The sequence below is a fragment of the Oryzias melastigma genome, linkage group LG17, assembly GCF_002922805.2.
Source record: "Oryzias melastigma strain HK-1 linkage group LG17, ASM292280v2, whole genome shotgun sequence".
Lineage (NCBI taxonomy): Eukaryota > Metazoa > Chordata > Actinopteri > Beloniformes > Adrianichthyidae > Oryzias > Oryzias melastigma.
Window position 1 is genome coordinate 18,889,312 of NC_050528.1, and position 15,558 is coordinate 18,904,869.

Consider the following 15,558-nt stretch of genomic DNA (forward strand, 5'->3'; position numbering starts at 1 on the left):
AAAAAAAAAAAAGAGTATATCCATGAAGGCAGGCTTTATACTCTCAATAAAAGAGTCTGACTGTGTTGTCTCTCAGGGGTACCACAATTTCATAGATGAGATGCTGCCACGTGAGAGCCCGGTGCATTATGGGTTGCACCCTAATGCAGAAATTGAGTTCCTAACAGTGACTTCAGACAAACTTTTCCACATTCTGCTGGAGATGCAGTCTCCTGATGCTGTGATGGGAGAAGGTGTTTCACAGACGCTAGAGGAGAAGGTATGCTTAACTACATACATGTTAGAGACATTACTTTGAAATCTTAAAGAAAGATTTTTTAAGTTTTGTTTTCTGCTACTCATCTGCAGGTAAAAAGTGTTTTAGATGAAGTTCTGGAAAAGCTGCCTGAGCAGTACAACATGGCCGACATCACGTCCAAAACGGCTGAAAGGTCGCCGTACATCCTAGTCTGCTTTCAGGAGTGCGAGCGCATGAACATACTCACCTGTGAGATTCGCCGCTCACTCAAGGAGCTTGACCTGGGCCTTAAGGTGAGATCAAACCTCAATCTGACAGTCTAAATCAGGGGTTGCCAAATCCTGACGTCGAGGGTTGGTGTCCTACATGTTTTCCAACCAACCTGCCACTAAAGCTCCTTATTGGCTGTACACACCTGATCCAGGTAATCAACTGCAGATGGTTTCTGCACTTGAGGCCTGGATTTGGACACCTGTGGTCTACATGTTGCACCTCCATTACTGATGGTTTGTAGTAATGCAGCATGTTAACATCTCTGAAGGGTGAACTGGCCATGTCCTCTGAAATGGAGAAACTACAGACAGCCTTGTTCTTTGACAATGTCCCCGACACCTGGACCAAACTGGCCTACCCGTCTACCTACAGCCTGGGAATATGGTGAATTTGTCACATTATTTTCTAATACATTTATTAGGGGTGTAAGAAAATATTGATTCAGTGAAATATTGCAATACTTTATTTAGCGATACTTGTATCGATTTAAAATAATGCCAAGGCAATAATGAATTAATTATTTAAAACAAAAATATAAGTCAGTCTTCCTTTTGTTTTCCACTTAAATATTTCTTAAATTACCAAAATAAAAGCACCATGACTTTGCTCGGGTAATAGCAACTTGTTTATGAGAAATAGTTGCAGTACTTCATGTTCTGATCATTAGATAACACCTATTTTACAGTTTTACTTTTGCGAAAAACATGTTTATATTGAGATAATTCATAAGTCAAAACTTTAAAAAAAAATCTTGTAATATGTATTGTATCATGACACGTGTATCGGAATACATATCGTATCGCCAGACTCTTACCGATACACACCCCTAAAATGTATCTGTTTTTTACTATTTTTTTATGTGGATTAGAAAAATCAGCATATACGTTTTTTCTTTTTTACTGTCTGATTGACACAATTCGAACCACTGTGTGTTTCAGGTTTAATGATGTGATGCAGCGCTGCAAAGAGCTGGACAGCTGGACGCAGGATTTGTCTCTGCCCAGCGTTGTCTGGTTATCTGGACTGTTCAACCCACAGTCTTTTCTCACTGGTAACTCCCAGAAAAGTTGTACAATTGCTTCCCTTTTCTCAATCTTTAGTCTGTTAACGCCAATGTTTCATTCCAGCTGTGATGCAGTCTCTAGCCCGAAAGAATGAGTGGCCTCTGGATAAGGTGAATCTCACTGTGGATGTGACCAAGAAGTTTCAAGAGGAGTTCAACCAACCTGCCAGGGAGGGGGCATATGTGTACGGACTTTACATGGAAGGTAGCGTCCTTTCTTGAACAGAACATGGCCAAATAAATCCTTGTGTTAACATTTTTTTTCTTTGTGTGTGACCCATTTTCTAGGTGCAAGATGGGACACTCAAACGGGGGTCATCACAGAGGCTCGCCTCAAAGAGCTGACCCCCACCATGCCCGTCATTTCAGTCCGAGCTGTCCCCAACGATCGCCAGGAGACGAGAAACATCTACGAGTGTCCGCTCTACAAAACTAAAATCAGAGGGCCCACGTACGTGTGGACTTTTAATTTGAAAACCAAGGAGCGACCGGCCAAATGGGTGCTGGCTGGAGTGGCTCTTCTGCTCAGCGTGTGAAGGTTTACAGCTTGAGGTGCACATGGGTTTTACAGCACTAGAATGCAATCAGACTGCTCTTTTTTATTGAAAAACTGATCAAATATTACAGAAAATGCCAAAAAAAATACACACACTAGAAGATCATACAATAGATAAAGTCTAAGCATGTTTGAACAGATTAAATCAACAAACAAGATAATAAGCAAAATAAAAACAGTAGTGCTGCCTCGTTATCGCTGCATTTACTTTTGTACCTTTTTGGATAGTCAATTTATTCAGTCACTTAAATTTACACAGGAAAATAAAATTTGAGCTTCTTTTAGACACTTTCTCAAAAAAAAAAAAAAAAAAAGTGAAGGTGTGAGCATCATCATCACTGGTCACCTAAAAAGTTTATAAAAGTCATGAAAACACTCCGCAAAAGTCACATCTTAAAAGAAAAAAAAAATCCCTGTCTCTTCAAAGTTTAAATATATTACAGTAGAGTACCAAACTCACTACAAGTGATAGATTTCTTATGGATTTCTTTTCTCTGTCACTGTAAATTGTAGAGTTATGCATTAAGGTTTCAAGCATGAACTCCTGAGTTCAGAAGGAGAACTGCATGCTGACATAAATAGGATGGAGTAAACAGGAAATCTTTGTGGGTTATTTTTAGCTACATTTGTGATCTTGATGAATCTAACATTCCAGCTGAACTTCCTGGTTGGACCAAAACTGCTCACATATGATGTTGCAGTCATCCCTGACGTCTCCTGCTCCTTCCTTCACTTTGACCCAATTCTACAAAGTAGAACCCCAAAACACGAGGAACAATCATGGAATCTAACATATAGGACCAGTTTTGGTCGGCTGTGCATGTTTTCTAGTGCTGTTTTTCCTCAAAGGACAAGCATGGCAGGACATGTCGGGTGTGAGCACACTTACTGATTACTCACGGCAGCTTCTGCTCTGCTGAGCGGGGTGTTCGGCTCTTCCATATGACAGGAGATGAGAAATAATCAGGGTCGGAATTGCTGGTTTTCTGAATGTTTTACAGATCTGTGGAGCTGGGGGTGTTTATTGGAGAATGTTTTTTGCTTTTTCACAGTACACAGGAGTGTAAAATGTAATTAAAAACATGACAAAAAATTGTTTTTGAACTGAAAAGATATAGTTTGGCCTCTTTTTGAGTGTTTTGCCTTTTTGCTAGTTTCCCTCTAGTCACTGTCAGACCAGTCGAGCTCCATCATGTCCAGCGCCGCGGCGGCCATGTTGATCTTGGTTCCATGTCGCATGCTGCAGCTCTTCACAGAGTTCTGATTGGAGGACGCCCGCATGCTCACTTGCATTCCTGAGTGCCCGATAACACCCACCTCCCCTCTTATCTTTTGGCTAATGGCTTCGCTGAGGTCGCCTCTGACTCCCTGGACCATCACTCCCACGTCACTCCTGCTCTCCCTGACCCCCAGCTCGCTCCTTACGCCGTGACCTACCACCTTCATCGCGCTCAGGTCCCCCATGTTCATGTCCATGTCACCCAGCCTCTCCATGTCCCCCATGTCATCCATATCCAGGGACAGCATGTCTCCCAAACTCCCCTGGAGACCCTTAAACATGGTTGGCAGCCTCCCTCCCTCAAGGCTTCTCTCATCTAACTTGTCACCAAGTTTCTCCATCTCCCACCCCGCCTCCTTCTCATTTTCTTGGTCTGCCTCCCCAAATCCTCCAGAGAACCCTCGGACTATAGTGGTCACTCTGCTCCTCTGCATCCCCCCTCTGTCTCCATCCCCCTCCTCCCACGTCCTCTTCTCCGTCTCCACTACCCCCCCAGGGAAGCTCCTGAGCGTCACCTGAACCCTTCCTCCTCCCTCTAGGCTCCCGCTGTTCTTTCGTTCTCTTTGCACCCAGGTTTTTTCCTCCACGGTTCCTTCCTTCTCCTCGTCCTCCCCTCCAAACCTCCCCTGCAGACCTCGGAGCATGAGGTGCAGCCTGCCGCTGTCCAGCGAGCTCCGCCCCCTCTCCAGCATGGCACTGCTGCTCCTCTCCGTGTCTCCGTTGCTGAGAGTGCGGAAGAGGCTGCTGACCCCGGCGCTGCTGACCCCGGCGCTGCTGACCCCGGTGCCATTGGAGTCCTGAGAGTGAGAGCGGAAGAAGGGGCCCGAGGAACCGATGGACATTGGCGTGAAGAACTAAAGAAGAACAGAAAAGCATTGAAAAGCTGCAGCTGGTTTCATCCCTTATGTCTCAATTCATACTTACAGGTGTGATGCTGGAGCGGTCCATGAGCAGAGGGGTGGGACTGGGGGTCATATTGGACCTCTCCATCAGCCGCTCTTCCCAAAGTTTGAGCCTCCTCTCCCTCTCCTCCAGCTCCTTCTCCTTGGAGTAAAGCTCCCTCTCTAACTTTCGGAGGCGCTCCAAGGTCGACTCGATTTCACACCTGAGACAAACAGAAAGTTTTTGGTGAAACAATATTCTTGTAAACTTTTTTAAAATACATCTGTATTTTTTACTTTATTTTCAGATAGAGAAAATATTAACAAAGAAAGAAATTAGAACTCTAGTTTTACTTGCAGTACATTTCTGAAAACAGACAAGAGTCTGAACTCATTTTTTAAGACATATTTTATGAACAGTGGCAGTGGCTCATTAAAAATACAATTCTGGGTAGTGGGCAGAACTGTTGGCGCAGACCAACCCGCCCCCTCTTCCCTGTTGTGAGCTCTGTTTCTATGCTCACATGCAAGTTTTTAGCCTCAAGCTAACATTAACGGCACAAAATTAAGCAATAGTCATACACCAGTGTACAGTTTTGAGCCAGAATTGCAATACGCTCATCCTGTCTCACACACCTCACTGTGAGTGCACACGGGGGGGGGGGGACTTTGGCACGCCCATTTCAGTAGCTATGTCATTAGTCTGAGCATTTTCAAGCATCCGGTTTTCATAATATTGTAGTTTCATACATAACTTTGTTTTATATAGGTCCTTTAATGTGAGAAAAATACCACAAGAACATGTTAAAAACACAAAAAATAATTTTTTTGTTGGAGTGGGTATTTAAAAAAAAAAAAGGTAGTAAAGCAAGAATGGTTATTCTGCCAAATATAACTGATTCCTTTGTGCATTTCTCAATAAAAGTTTATGGGATTTTAGCTTTTTAGAACCAATAGGTACTTCCTATTTGCGATACAGGAGGGAGGGGCTATTCAGTCCAGTTCCAGTTCTCATATACAGTCAATGGGTGTGCCCTATGGTGTGGACAATATAATGTGACATTTCTGCAAGAGCCAGACATCATAGTTTATTAATTGAAGACGTTTTAACATTTTTTAAAGACTAAATTTTTCTTTTTTTGCAACCTATATAAAAGTTGCAGTTTTCCTATCTGAAGAAACCTTTTTGTTGCAATTCTATTAGCTCCCACAAGAGGTCAGTGTTGGAAGTAGCGAGTGTGGCTTTCTCAGCTCACATTCACAAACAATCAGCCCTTCCAGCTGCTAAATATAGACAGAGGTTTGACGTACAACCCTGGCTCCTGTGTTCCTTCCATACTTATTCTCATTCATCCCACCCCCTTTACCTCCACCGCCGCCTCCTCCCCATGTTTTTCCACCCGTCCACAAAACTTCACTCAAAATTGATTGCCTTCCCTGCGCTCATGTTAAATATGCACAAAATGTCACACCCTCTCACCCCTGACCATTGTCCACGTCTCTGCCTCTGCCCTGTCTCCTCATCATCTGTCAAGGCGTCGTTCCTCCTCTAAGCTCTTTGTTTCCCTCCCATCCTCCTCCCTGCTCGGTTTCAGATTTCACATTCGCATAACACATTTCTGTTCCTCCCTTGAATTCTCTTATTCGGCTCACATTTGATTTTTTCCTCCTCTCTCTATGCTCCACTAGCACCGCCACCCCCCGCCCTTCTGTTCTTCCCCCCACTGAGGAGTGGAGGAATCTCTTCCATGGACACTTTCCAGAGAGCTTAATATAGAATCCAGCAGAGAGCGGGGTCACACATTCACTCCTGAGCCTCAGAGTCCACAGAGTTGTCTGTAAACTCTTGAGCTTTAGCCTGCATGTGGAGTGCAGTTCTTGTGTGCACAATATTAAATGCTCTACAGAGACGTTTAGATAGCGAACAGTGTGCTAACTCTAAAACTGTGCATTTACCTCCACTGATCCTTGTTGTGCAGAAAAGAGTTGCACTGATCTGGTAGCCGGCTGTCGTTTGCCATCGTCTCTAAGGTTACCAGCACCTGCTTGAACGGTGGGCGTTCCTGTAAATGTATGCATGAGAAAAGAAGATGATCAATAGTTTGAAGTCTTTTTGGCAGCTACACTAAAAAGGATAATGAGGGATTATTTCCACACCTTTGGGTCTGCTTGCCAGCATTTCTTCATGAGCTCTGCAAAACTTGCCGGGCAGCTGGAGGGGATGGTTAGTCTCTACAAAATAACAAAAGCAAAAGTGCTCAGCCATTTTAACACTTACAGAGAAGCAGAAGTGTTAGTTTTCATTTGGATCTATCATTTAACACATTTGACATTTATATAAGGAGCAGCAAAAGATATTAAAGATATGCACACATTTTTGGGCACATTAAATTATTTTTCTTTATAATTTTTGTCAATATTGGTCAAAAAACAGATTTTTAAGTTTAAGTTTAACACTTTTTTTAAAGTTTTATTTACATTTTTTACCCTTGAAAATTTTTTATAGATTAATACTTGTGGAAATTGTGCAATTGTGTTTTTTTGCTTTATGGAGAAAAGAGTTTTTAATATAATGGTTTGTACAAAGACGATAATATTTAATTAAATACCTCTGTAAGAGCCGAGGTATGATTGAATAAATTAAACTATTTTGACATTTTTTACTTAACATCAAACTTTTACTTTTGAAGAAGAGCTTCATTATAATTATGAGCTTTGGATTTACTACTTTTTATAGTTAGAGTGAAAAGTGGGCATGTGATTTATGTGTGGCGTGATTGACTGTAGATCTTTTAGGTCTTATTAAGCCCCCGACCACCAGTTGGCAGCACAGAACACTGAGCCTCGTTAAACAGCTCAACACCACGGCTAAAACAACAAGAAGATCTGGTGAGAACCAGCTTGTGTTAAATGTTCAGTCAGCCTCTTGGTTTTTGTCATTATGAGACATTTACTACTTAGTTTTGACGTGGGATGGATACCGAACCGAATTTCTGCCATGTTGCTGCCAGTATCAGTACACAGTTGGAGTGCTTAATGATATGATCATTAAATAAAATGAATTTTACCATTTTATTTAAATGAAAGACATATTAATATTCAGGAAGAGTTTTTTCCAAAAAAATGAACAAAATAAATAAATAAAAGTGAACTATTAATCAGGTAGAGTCTTGTGATATATCACAATATGTATTGTATTGTTAGACACGTATCGGGATAAGTATCGTATTGGGATATGTATCGTATTGGAATATGTATCGTATCACCAGGCTCCTAAAAATACACACACCTAGTAGAAAATGTTTGTTGAAACTTGTATTTTGCCTTTAAAACTTATTTATTCATGATTTATTATCTTATTTTAGTTGCCATACTATGACGTGACTGAGAATTTACATCAAATCCTATTTTTAAAAGTAGAAACATTTAACCTAAAACTTTTATACTTTTTTAACAGATTTTTTCAAGTGAAGGTTCATCTGAATTTTAACTATTTAACACTAATAATTCCAAAAACTCACAAGTAAACTCCTACATATAGAAAAAATTTATACATTTTTTAACTCTTTATATAAAAAAATATATTGTTTTTTTCTTTTACAAGGATGAACCTTAAAATACATCCAGAGGATAAGTGGAAGGGTCAGGTGCAACAGTGGGGGGAAATCAGACACAGACAGAAAAAAAGAAGAGATACAGTGAGGTATTTATGGAGGGTATTTGGAGTTTAGCCAATAACTTCCCAGGAATCATGTTCTCCTAGTTGTTTGTTGGTCTGCAGTGCATGCATGACTGATGAGATCAAAAAAACTGAAACTCAACCTTCTCTTAACTCCCCATAACTCTCTGAAATCAAATGCCCCATCAGAGGGTTGCTGTTTTTTGGCTCTTCTCTTTCCCTCCCTTCTCTTCTACTCACAACGCCTTTAGCCTGGAGAGAGTCTGGCTGCACTGCTGTGTATCCAGGCCTTACATGAGCAGAGAACTGACATCAGCCCTAAAAATACTCCGCCTCACCAGCTCACAGTGGAAATCATGAGAGCATAGCACTGTGCCTCTAGCCGTCTCCAACTCTGGTCGGTCTGCGTGTTTGCAGCTAGTTCAAAAAGGCATTTTTGTGTGTGTGTTTGTTACCTCTTGTTTTTCCACCACCAGCCACGCCACCTGCAGGCCCTCAAAACCTTTGAAAGGAACCTCCCGAGTCAGCATCTCCCACAGCACCTTGTCCCAGAGCAGTTTCATAAAGTCAGAGCAGCTGCTTCGCTGTCAAAAATAACGTTCCTGATGTGACAAAACGGTCTGAACTCACCACACCGTAGGAGTAGGTGTCGCAGGTTTCTGACACCGGTAAGCTCTGAATGACCTCCGGGGCCATCCAGGGAAACGTGCCCACTACTGTCATATGGGTGGTGTGAGACAGGAACTTAGAAGCCCCAAAGTCACAAATCTGAGAGCCCAGTAAAGACAAAAAAATTACTATAGTACACGTGGGCCAAATTTCTGTCTTTAAATGACAGAAAGGATATTTACGAACCTTTAGCACCTTGTCTGCTGTAATTACCACTGTAAACAGAATACAAGAATGAGTCAACGCCACACAAGAGCAGAGAATATCTGCTGCTGCTGCTTAAGGAGGACGGACTGAAGGATTTACTGAAGATGCATTAGGATGTAAGAGAAAAACACTTTCAGGGAATACAAAATTTGGCAAAGGTCGTGTTACCGTTTCGTGATTTCAGATCTCTGTGAATCACTTTGACTGGAGCTTCAGCATGAAGGTAATGCATTCCTGAAATGACATTAATAAAAAAATAAACAAAAAATACTCACACATTTTAGGAACAAACTCCACTGTTTTTCAGCTTTGTTTCATAATGTGGTTCCAACTAGATCAGTATATTTGAATGTACTTGATCATAATTGTGCTTTTGTGGCATTTTTCTGATGATAGGATGACATATATAAAGAAAATTAAGCTTAAAATAGCGTTTCTGAGTATTTCTTTATTCAAATCATTGAGAATCAGGAGCAGATGAAAAACTGCAGTTTGAAAAAAAATCAAATTTGTGATGTAGAAAATACAATAGGGAGGCCACAAGGTCCCTAATTTGTTCCGCCTTCCTCTGCCTGGCCCGCTCTAGCTCAGGTAGAGCTAGAGAATGTGCAGTTGTTGTTGTAATTCTAAGAACTCTGGAGTTATCATTTTAACCCAAAAAGAAACGGTTTGCTTTGTACCAGTGGTCCTGCCCACATTTCTGAGGCAAATTTCTAGTGAACCACTGCCACTTTACAGAAACTATGTTCTAGAAAAAACAGTTTTTTAAACTTTGGATAAAATTAGCATAATCATAATTAAATTACCATTAGGAATGCTTTTAAAATAGATAAGAGTGGGACTTAAATTGTAATAAAAGGAAGTGTGAGTGCAAAACATCTCCACACGTCTTCTAATGTCTATGCATGGAGAACTCAACTGACATCAATGATTCTCCTACACATGTTGTATAGCAGAGTGTGGGGTGTCCACATGCAGACAATTCCAACAGCTCTGAATAAACTGCTGATAAAAAGACTGTTCCTGGTCATCTCTATGGTAAATACTACAAAACAGAAATTATTTTGTTTGTTAAGTTCTTGTTTTTTTCTTGCTTTCTTGGGAGCACATGTTCTTTATCAGTGATCTTCAGCCATTAGGTTGTTGAACTCTTGCTTTAACATAGTCTCATTCTTTGTTTTATTCATGAGTACATTTTTATGTATCCGTGGTTTTATTCTATATTTTCTTTTGGTCCTGACTTTTGATGAAGCATGAAGCCCAACTCACATGTTTCCCTTCTAGAATGGGGCAAGTTCTTCCATTTTAGTCTAAATATATTTGTGCTTGTATCAAGAAGTACAAAAAAATAAATAAATACCTCATAAAAGAAGGGAAAAAATATTACTAAATTATACAGTGAGGACTCAAGAAAGTAAATGTTTGTTGTAATCATTTTTATAATTTATTTCTGAATCTTAAAGGTGTTTTTCATTTTTGAAGTACCACCTCTTTACTTTTAACCCCTTTATGCATATACATGTTATTGCAAAGAAGACATGGACATAAAGGCAATTTTTTACATTAAACACAGGAAATATTTATCAAAAGCATGTATTTTCTGACAGTATGGACAGCTTTTTATTAAGAGTAGATCTTTGACTCATCATCTCGTTTTCTGTTCTTCTCTCTTGCTGCTCACAGCAGAAACTGGAATTATAATTTAGGTGATAGCATTGTGGTTTTATTCAGGATTTGTTAAATTTTGGAATTATAATTCATTCCTTGAGCTCTTTCAAATAAATTTACCCATTTTTTTTGTGGTGCTTAACACAGCTTCTCCAAAATATTTTTCTCCTGAAGTTATCTATTATTTATAAATGGTAGTTTCCATGCAGTGCTACTCCAGTGAAAAAAGTTCTCTATAAAATTAAGCTGGTAATTAGTAATAATTATCCACGAGCCAAACAGTATATATTTTACTATTAACATGTGTGAAACCAATTCAAATAAATAAATAGAAAGCTCTACACTTAAATTACAGATTTGTTCATAATTTCATGAATTCTTTGCAAATTAAAATTAAAAACAAGTAAATTTCTTTCAATTTAAAAAAAAAATTGTTAGTAAGCAAATTTATCATCATTGTCAAATGGAAAAGTCTGGATAGCAGCTCCGCGGTACAAAATAATTCCAACCTAACTATCTTAAAACAGAGTTTAAAAAATAAATCAAAATGTAAACTTCCTTTTTCATGACACAAAATTGAATTCTAAATTCAGATTTTACATATTTGCCTTTAACTAATTAATCTTCTTAATAAGAATAAATCAGTTTTGGTTTGATTGTGCTTGCAGATGTTTTTCTGACCTGTATTTTTTCTGAAAAAGATCAAGAAAAGCCCTAAATAGAAGCTCATCTAGTCCACTACAGCACATTTTAGATGTGATTTATGTAAAGGTTTAACTCATGTGTGAAATTACTCTAAATATAAAGTCGGTTTTAAATTAAAAACACAGATATTTTAATTGTTAGCCTCTAGCTTCTCTGCAAAACTGAAAAAATAAAGTAGGCTACAGAGATTAACAAAAATAGTAATATTTTGTAACTTATACAATAGCTTTTTGTAAACTATGTTCAGAAATATTAAATATTTTAAAAGAGAATTTACATTTTCCATAGTTTGAATCACTTTAACTTGTTGCTTTGTTTATTTGTCGAGTTTGTTTGCCACTAAATGTAGCTATAACGCCAAATGAAGGAAAAATATTAAAATGAGCACAAGATGATTCAAAACAGCAATAACAGAGATATGGTGATTCCTGCCTCTGTTATAAGAATCAAACTACAAGAATAAGAGTTTTCAGGTGTACCTTTAGCTATCTGTATGGCCCAAGTCATGATCTGCTCCATGTCCATCTCCTCACTGTGCTCACTGGAAAGGTACTCGTACAGAGACCCTCCACTCGCAAACTCTGTCAGGAAACACACACACAAGGCGTGGTTCAATGGAAACATTACACATAAAAAGACCTACATGTCATTGCATGCACAAATTATTCTAAACAAGTGTCATGCAAAAATAAAAAAAATAAAAACTGCTTATTTACTTTTTGTTATGTTGAACAAATCAAACAGTTCTAATCAAAGATTCATTTCGGCTTGTCTGCCGCTGGACGGGTCGGTGATGGTCTGTCTTTGCTTTATGGTAAACAGAAAACCCCATTCAGGATTAACACCAGCTCCAAACATGCAGGTCTCAGTTACAAATGTTCTGCCAGGAGCAGCAGCAAGAACCAGAGTTCTGACTGGCTCTGGTGGTCCAGCACACTCTCATAAACACTGGTCAGTCATCAGCGGACGCCACAAAGTGTCTGTAGTTTCCACCAAACCAGGACCTCATGGATTATAACTGCATCCGTGTACACATGCTAGGTTTCACTACATTTGTGTCGCTTTTTTTTTCCTGGTGAAGACATTTGAAACAGACATTTGAGTTCTGACCTGTGACGATGCCATAATTGGGAGATTCCAACACGGCTCCATAAAACTGAATGATGTTCTTATGACTGAGTACGCTGAGAATTTCAGCCTGGAAGGAAGAAAAAAACAGACTCCTTAAGATTTTCTATACTGGATAAATCAGACCAAGAAAATGTCCCCTAATGTCCAAACCCAGACTTGTTATGCAGTATCAAGGCCATGTCTGACACTGTCTCCAAGACTCCAGTCTGCACATTTTCCACACATCAGTGACAACAACCATAAATGTAAAGGGCTAATATTTTTCTGCCTCCTAAGAAAACCATTTACAGAAATCATATGTTTTTTTTTTCCAAAGAACAATTCATGTCTCAGTTTTAATCCTCAAGCTACGTTCACAGCAGTCTTGGGAATGCGCGTTCAAGCTGCCACTTTCAATAAAAAGTCTATTTAAACGTCTATGTTCAAATGTTCCCGTTCACGTGTAGCTTTGCACATTTTTAAGACAGTTTTTGGGCTCTACATACAAACAAAGTTAAACCAGGTTAAACTTTAACCAATCAGGGACTCAGATTTGGTAGTGACATATGGTTAATGACCTTATAAAAACATAGAAGTTCTTAATAAGGATTCTTAATAACCTGAATCTATGTTGGAAAGATGTAATTATCTGATCTTAAGTTATCACCAAGAAAATGGTTAGGTAGAGCCGAGGTGGGATTATACAAGTTTGCTTCCTCTCACTCTCTTTCAAGGAATCGATGTCTAGTTATACCAGTTTGACGTATATTTATGGATGTAAACTTCTGTTGATTGTAATGCACATCTCTCTCGATTGCTTGAAATAAACCCTTTCTAATCAAATCTAAATTTTCCACTGTTTGAAAATTGATCATGAAAGAGAAATTTATAATTGTAGTATGAGCCCAGCTGGAAATGTGTCACCAAATGTTTCATTTATCGGAATCGAGTTGTGAAAGAAAAAGCCTGGAAAAATATTTGCGAGATTTTCACCGCTTAGACATTTTGTAACAAGTTTCTTCCACCTGTAGGTACATGATCAGATACTGACAGTCCAGTGTGGACATCCTATGCAAAATCCGCATTCAAAAGAAGGTAGCATCACTTTTACTTGCGTGTCAGGTCTGACACATTTACTCAGAGATATGTCAATGAAGTATTTATACATACAAATTTGAAAAAAAAAGAAACTGGCTTATGGGTAATCCACTCAGCTGCAGCTCTGGTGTGATCCATGAGGCTGTATTTAGCAATCATTTCTCCACACACAAACACATCGACCTGAGTAGCATTTGTTTAAGTAAAAACTCCATCTCCCTCACCTCAACCTCAAGATTTAGCTGTTTAAATTGTTTACGTTAGCCTGTTCCGTGACACTATGGTGTCCCACAGGCTTTCATCACTCCTGGCTATTTAAGAAATCAGGTTTGTTGATGGAAATCCTGTCACTGTTTGAGTAATGGAGAATAACAGCCAAGTTCTGAGGACCACAGGGTTTTACAGCGAAAGACCCTTTATGTGGAACTTCTAAGAGGGTAAATTAAGAGCGAAGCTTTTATAAAACTGCTGCTTTTACCAACTGTGGGAAAAGGAGGGGAGTGGGGAAGGTATTTTTCAACATAAACACACATCTAATGGCCGAGAACGGTTAAGTGGAAAGACGGATAAAGCTCTAGATCTAAAGGAAGTCTGGGAAATTCAAAGGAATGGCAATCTTGTTGAGATCTGGGTTCACAAAGTACTGTTTTCTAGACTGTAGAAGCAACTCAGAAAGTCTATGTATGGGTTGTGTGTCTGCTTCTTACCTCTTTGTCGATCTTCAAAAGCTTCTTTACCGCCACTTCTTTATCTTGGGAAACCCAGAGGGCTCTGTAGACGCTCCCAAAGCTGCCTCCTCCACAGTTCTCATAGAAAAGCAAGTCCTCATGTTTTATCTGTACAAACGACGAGCCAGGGGACGACATGGCATACTGACTCACATCCACTCGAACACACACATGCACACAAGCAACCCCTACAGAGGCAAGAACCAGAGACACCCTCCGTCTACAACTGAAACCGAGCCACAGATCTCCACCGAGGCAGAGTGGACCTGACTCAGCGAGGGGTCAGAGCGGATGTTGTCAGTCAGCTGAGCGAACTGTCAAGGAGAAGAAACCAGAAAGTGCTGGAAAGGGAGAGAGAAGTTTTCTCCTGTGAGTCAGAAAATCTCAACTGTCCCTGCAGACAAGGTGTTATATTGCCTAACAGTGGTGGTCCAGTGTAACTGCATTCTGATGGTACACACACACAGAGGAAAAGATGGAGCGCTCAGAGAGTATGTATAAGATTGTAGTCAGAGGAGCGTTCAAATATGGTCACTGGCATCCCGGGTATTCCTCCTTCCTGGATAACCGTGGCTATATAAAGCCCTCCTTATACAGCACACACAAATACACACACAGCTATAGTCCAGACGCTTGTTTTGAACACAGCAAATCAGTTAGCAGTGAGGTTATACAGATACTTCAATCCGTCTCTCACATGCTGCGCTGCTAAAAACATTCACACTCCAGAGAGGCCGGGCGCGGACACAGTTACTCAACCCGACAGGAATGACCCGCTGACATCATCTGGTCATGCTCCAATCATTAAGTGAGGACAGGTGAGATCAGCTGCGGGAACTTACTACACTTACCAACTGCTGACTGAAATTATAAAAAGTGATTACTACCGTGATTCATTGAAAGGTTCAAATATACCACTGACAGGAAGCTTCTAAGACTGCCAGTGACACTCCACAATTATCTTAAATAGCCAGGTGTGGGAGGAAAAAAGAAAAGATTTTGATGACATTTTTAAAACAGAACCAAAAGACTAAGATGTTTTGTTTTTTTACTTAAAATTTTAAGGTAGTTTGCCAGAGAAAAAAGTTTAGATAATATTGTTTTGGTAATGAATCTTTTTTGTACCAATAAGTAAAAAGATCAAATCTAGTTACAATTTTAGGAACAAGTTTTGCATTTAAGAGAAAATAATCAACGTATTTCTAAACCAATTTACAACATCAGAAATATACATGGTACAGATGGAACAGATTCTGCACAGTTTAAAGAATAAAACGTGTAAAGTTATATTTTAGAAATGTTTAACAGACTGGAAAAAGCAAACTTCGTGCTGAAATAAAAATGTTTAGGCACCATCTTGCCTGCAATCAGGTCCCTCTCAATAAAAGGCCAAAACTATCCCAA

At 39.6% G+C, this 15,558-nt stretch overlaps 2 protein-coding genes across 2 annotated transcripts in view; one reads left to right on the plus strand and one right to left on the minus strand.

Moving 5' to 3' along the window:
* Positions 1–2,459, plus strand: part of dnah9l (dynein, axonemal, heavy polypeptide 9 like) — a 21,343-nt gene extending 18,884 nt beyond the window's left edge. Inside the window, exons 55-60 of the mRNA XM_024273842.2 lie at positions 77–259; positions 349–531; positions 780–895; positions 1,450–1,562; positions 1,639–1,779; positions 1,863–2,459. Coding sequence (XP_024129610.2) covers positions 77–259; positions 349–531; positions 780–895; positions 1,450–1,562; positions 1,639–1,779; positions 1,863–2,110 — 984 coding nt within the window. The 3' untranslated portion in view covers positions 2,111–2,459. The remainder of the gene's footprint in view (positions 1–76; positions 260–348; positions 532–779; positions 896–1,449; positions 1,563–1,638; positions 1,780–1,862) is intronic.
* On the minus strand, positions 2,154–15,534 carry LOC112147448 (mitogen-activated protein kinase kinase kinase 13-B). Its single transcript, XM_024273855.1, has 11 exons — positions 14,134–15,534; positions 12,329–12,416; positions 11,698–11,799; positions 9,014–9,079; positions 8,825–8,853; positions 8,600–8,737; positions 8,425–8,511; positions 6,448–6,522; positions 6,247–6,353; positions 4,334–4,514; positions 2,154–4,263 (listed from the first exon to the last, which is right to left on the minus strand). Exons 1-11 carry the CDS (start codon positions 14,290–14,292, stop codon positions 3,292–3,294), a joined length of 2,004 nt encoding a protein of 667 aa, XP_024129623.1. The 5' UTR covers positions 14,293–15,534; the 3' UTR covers positions 2,154–3,291.
* Between the last annotated feature and the right edge of the window lie 24 nt (positions 15,535–15,558).

Excerpts from the sequence above, each read along its gene's own strand:
- LOC112147448 (XM_024273855.1), bottom strand. The coding sequence starts at position 14,292 with ATGTCGTCCCCTGGCTCGTCGTTTGTACAGATAAAACATGAGGACTTG. Across the intron at positions 11,800-12,328 it reads CAATTATGGCATCGTCACAG|AGTTTGCGAGTGGAGGGTCT; the intron begins GTCAGAACTCAA and ends GTTTCCTGACAG. Across the intron at positions 4,264-4,333 it reads ACCGCTCCAGCATCACACCT|TTCTTCACGCCAATGTCCAT; the intron begins GTAAGTATGAAT and ends GTTCTTCTTTAG.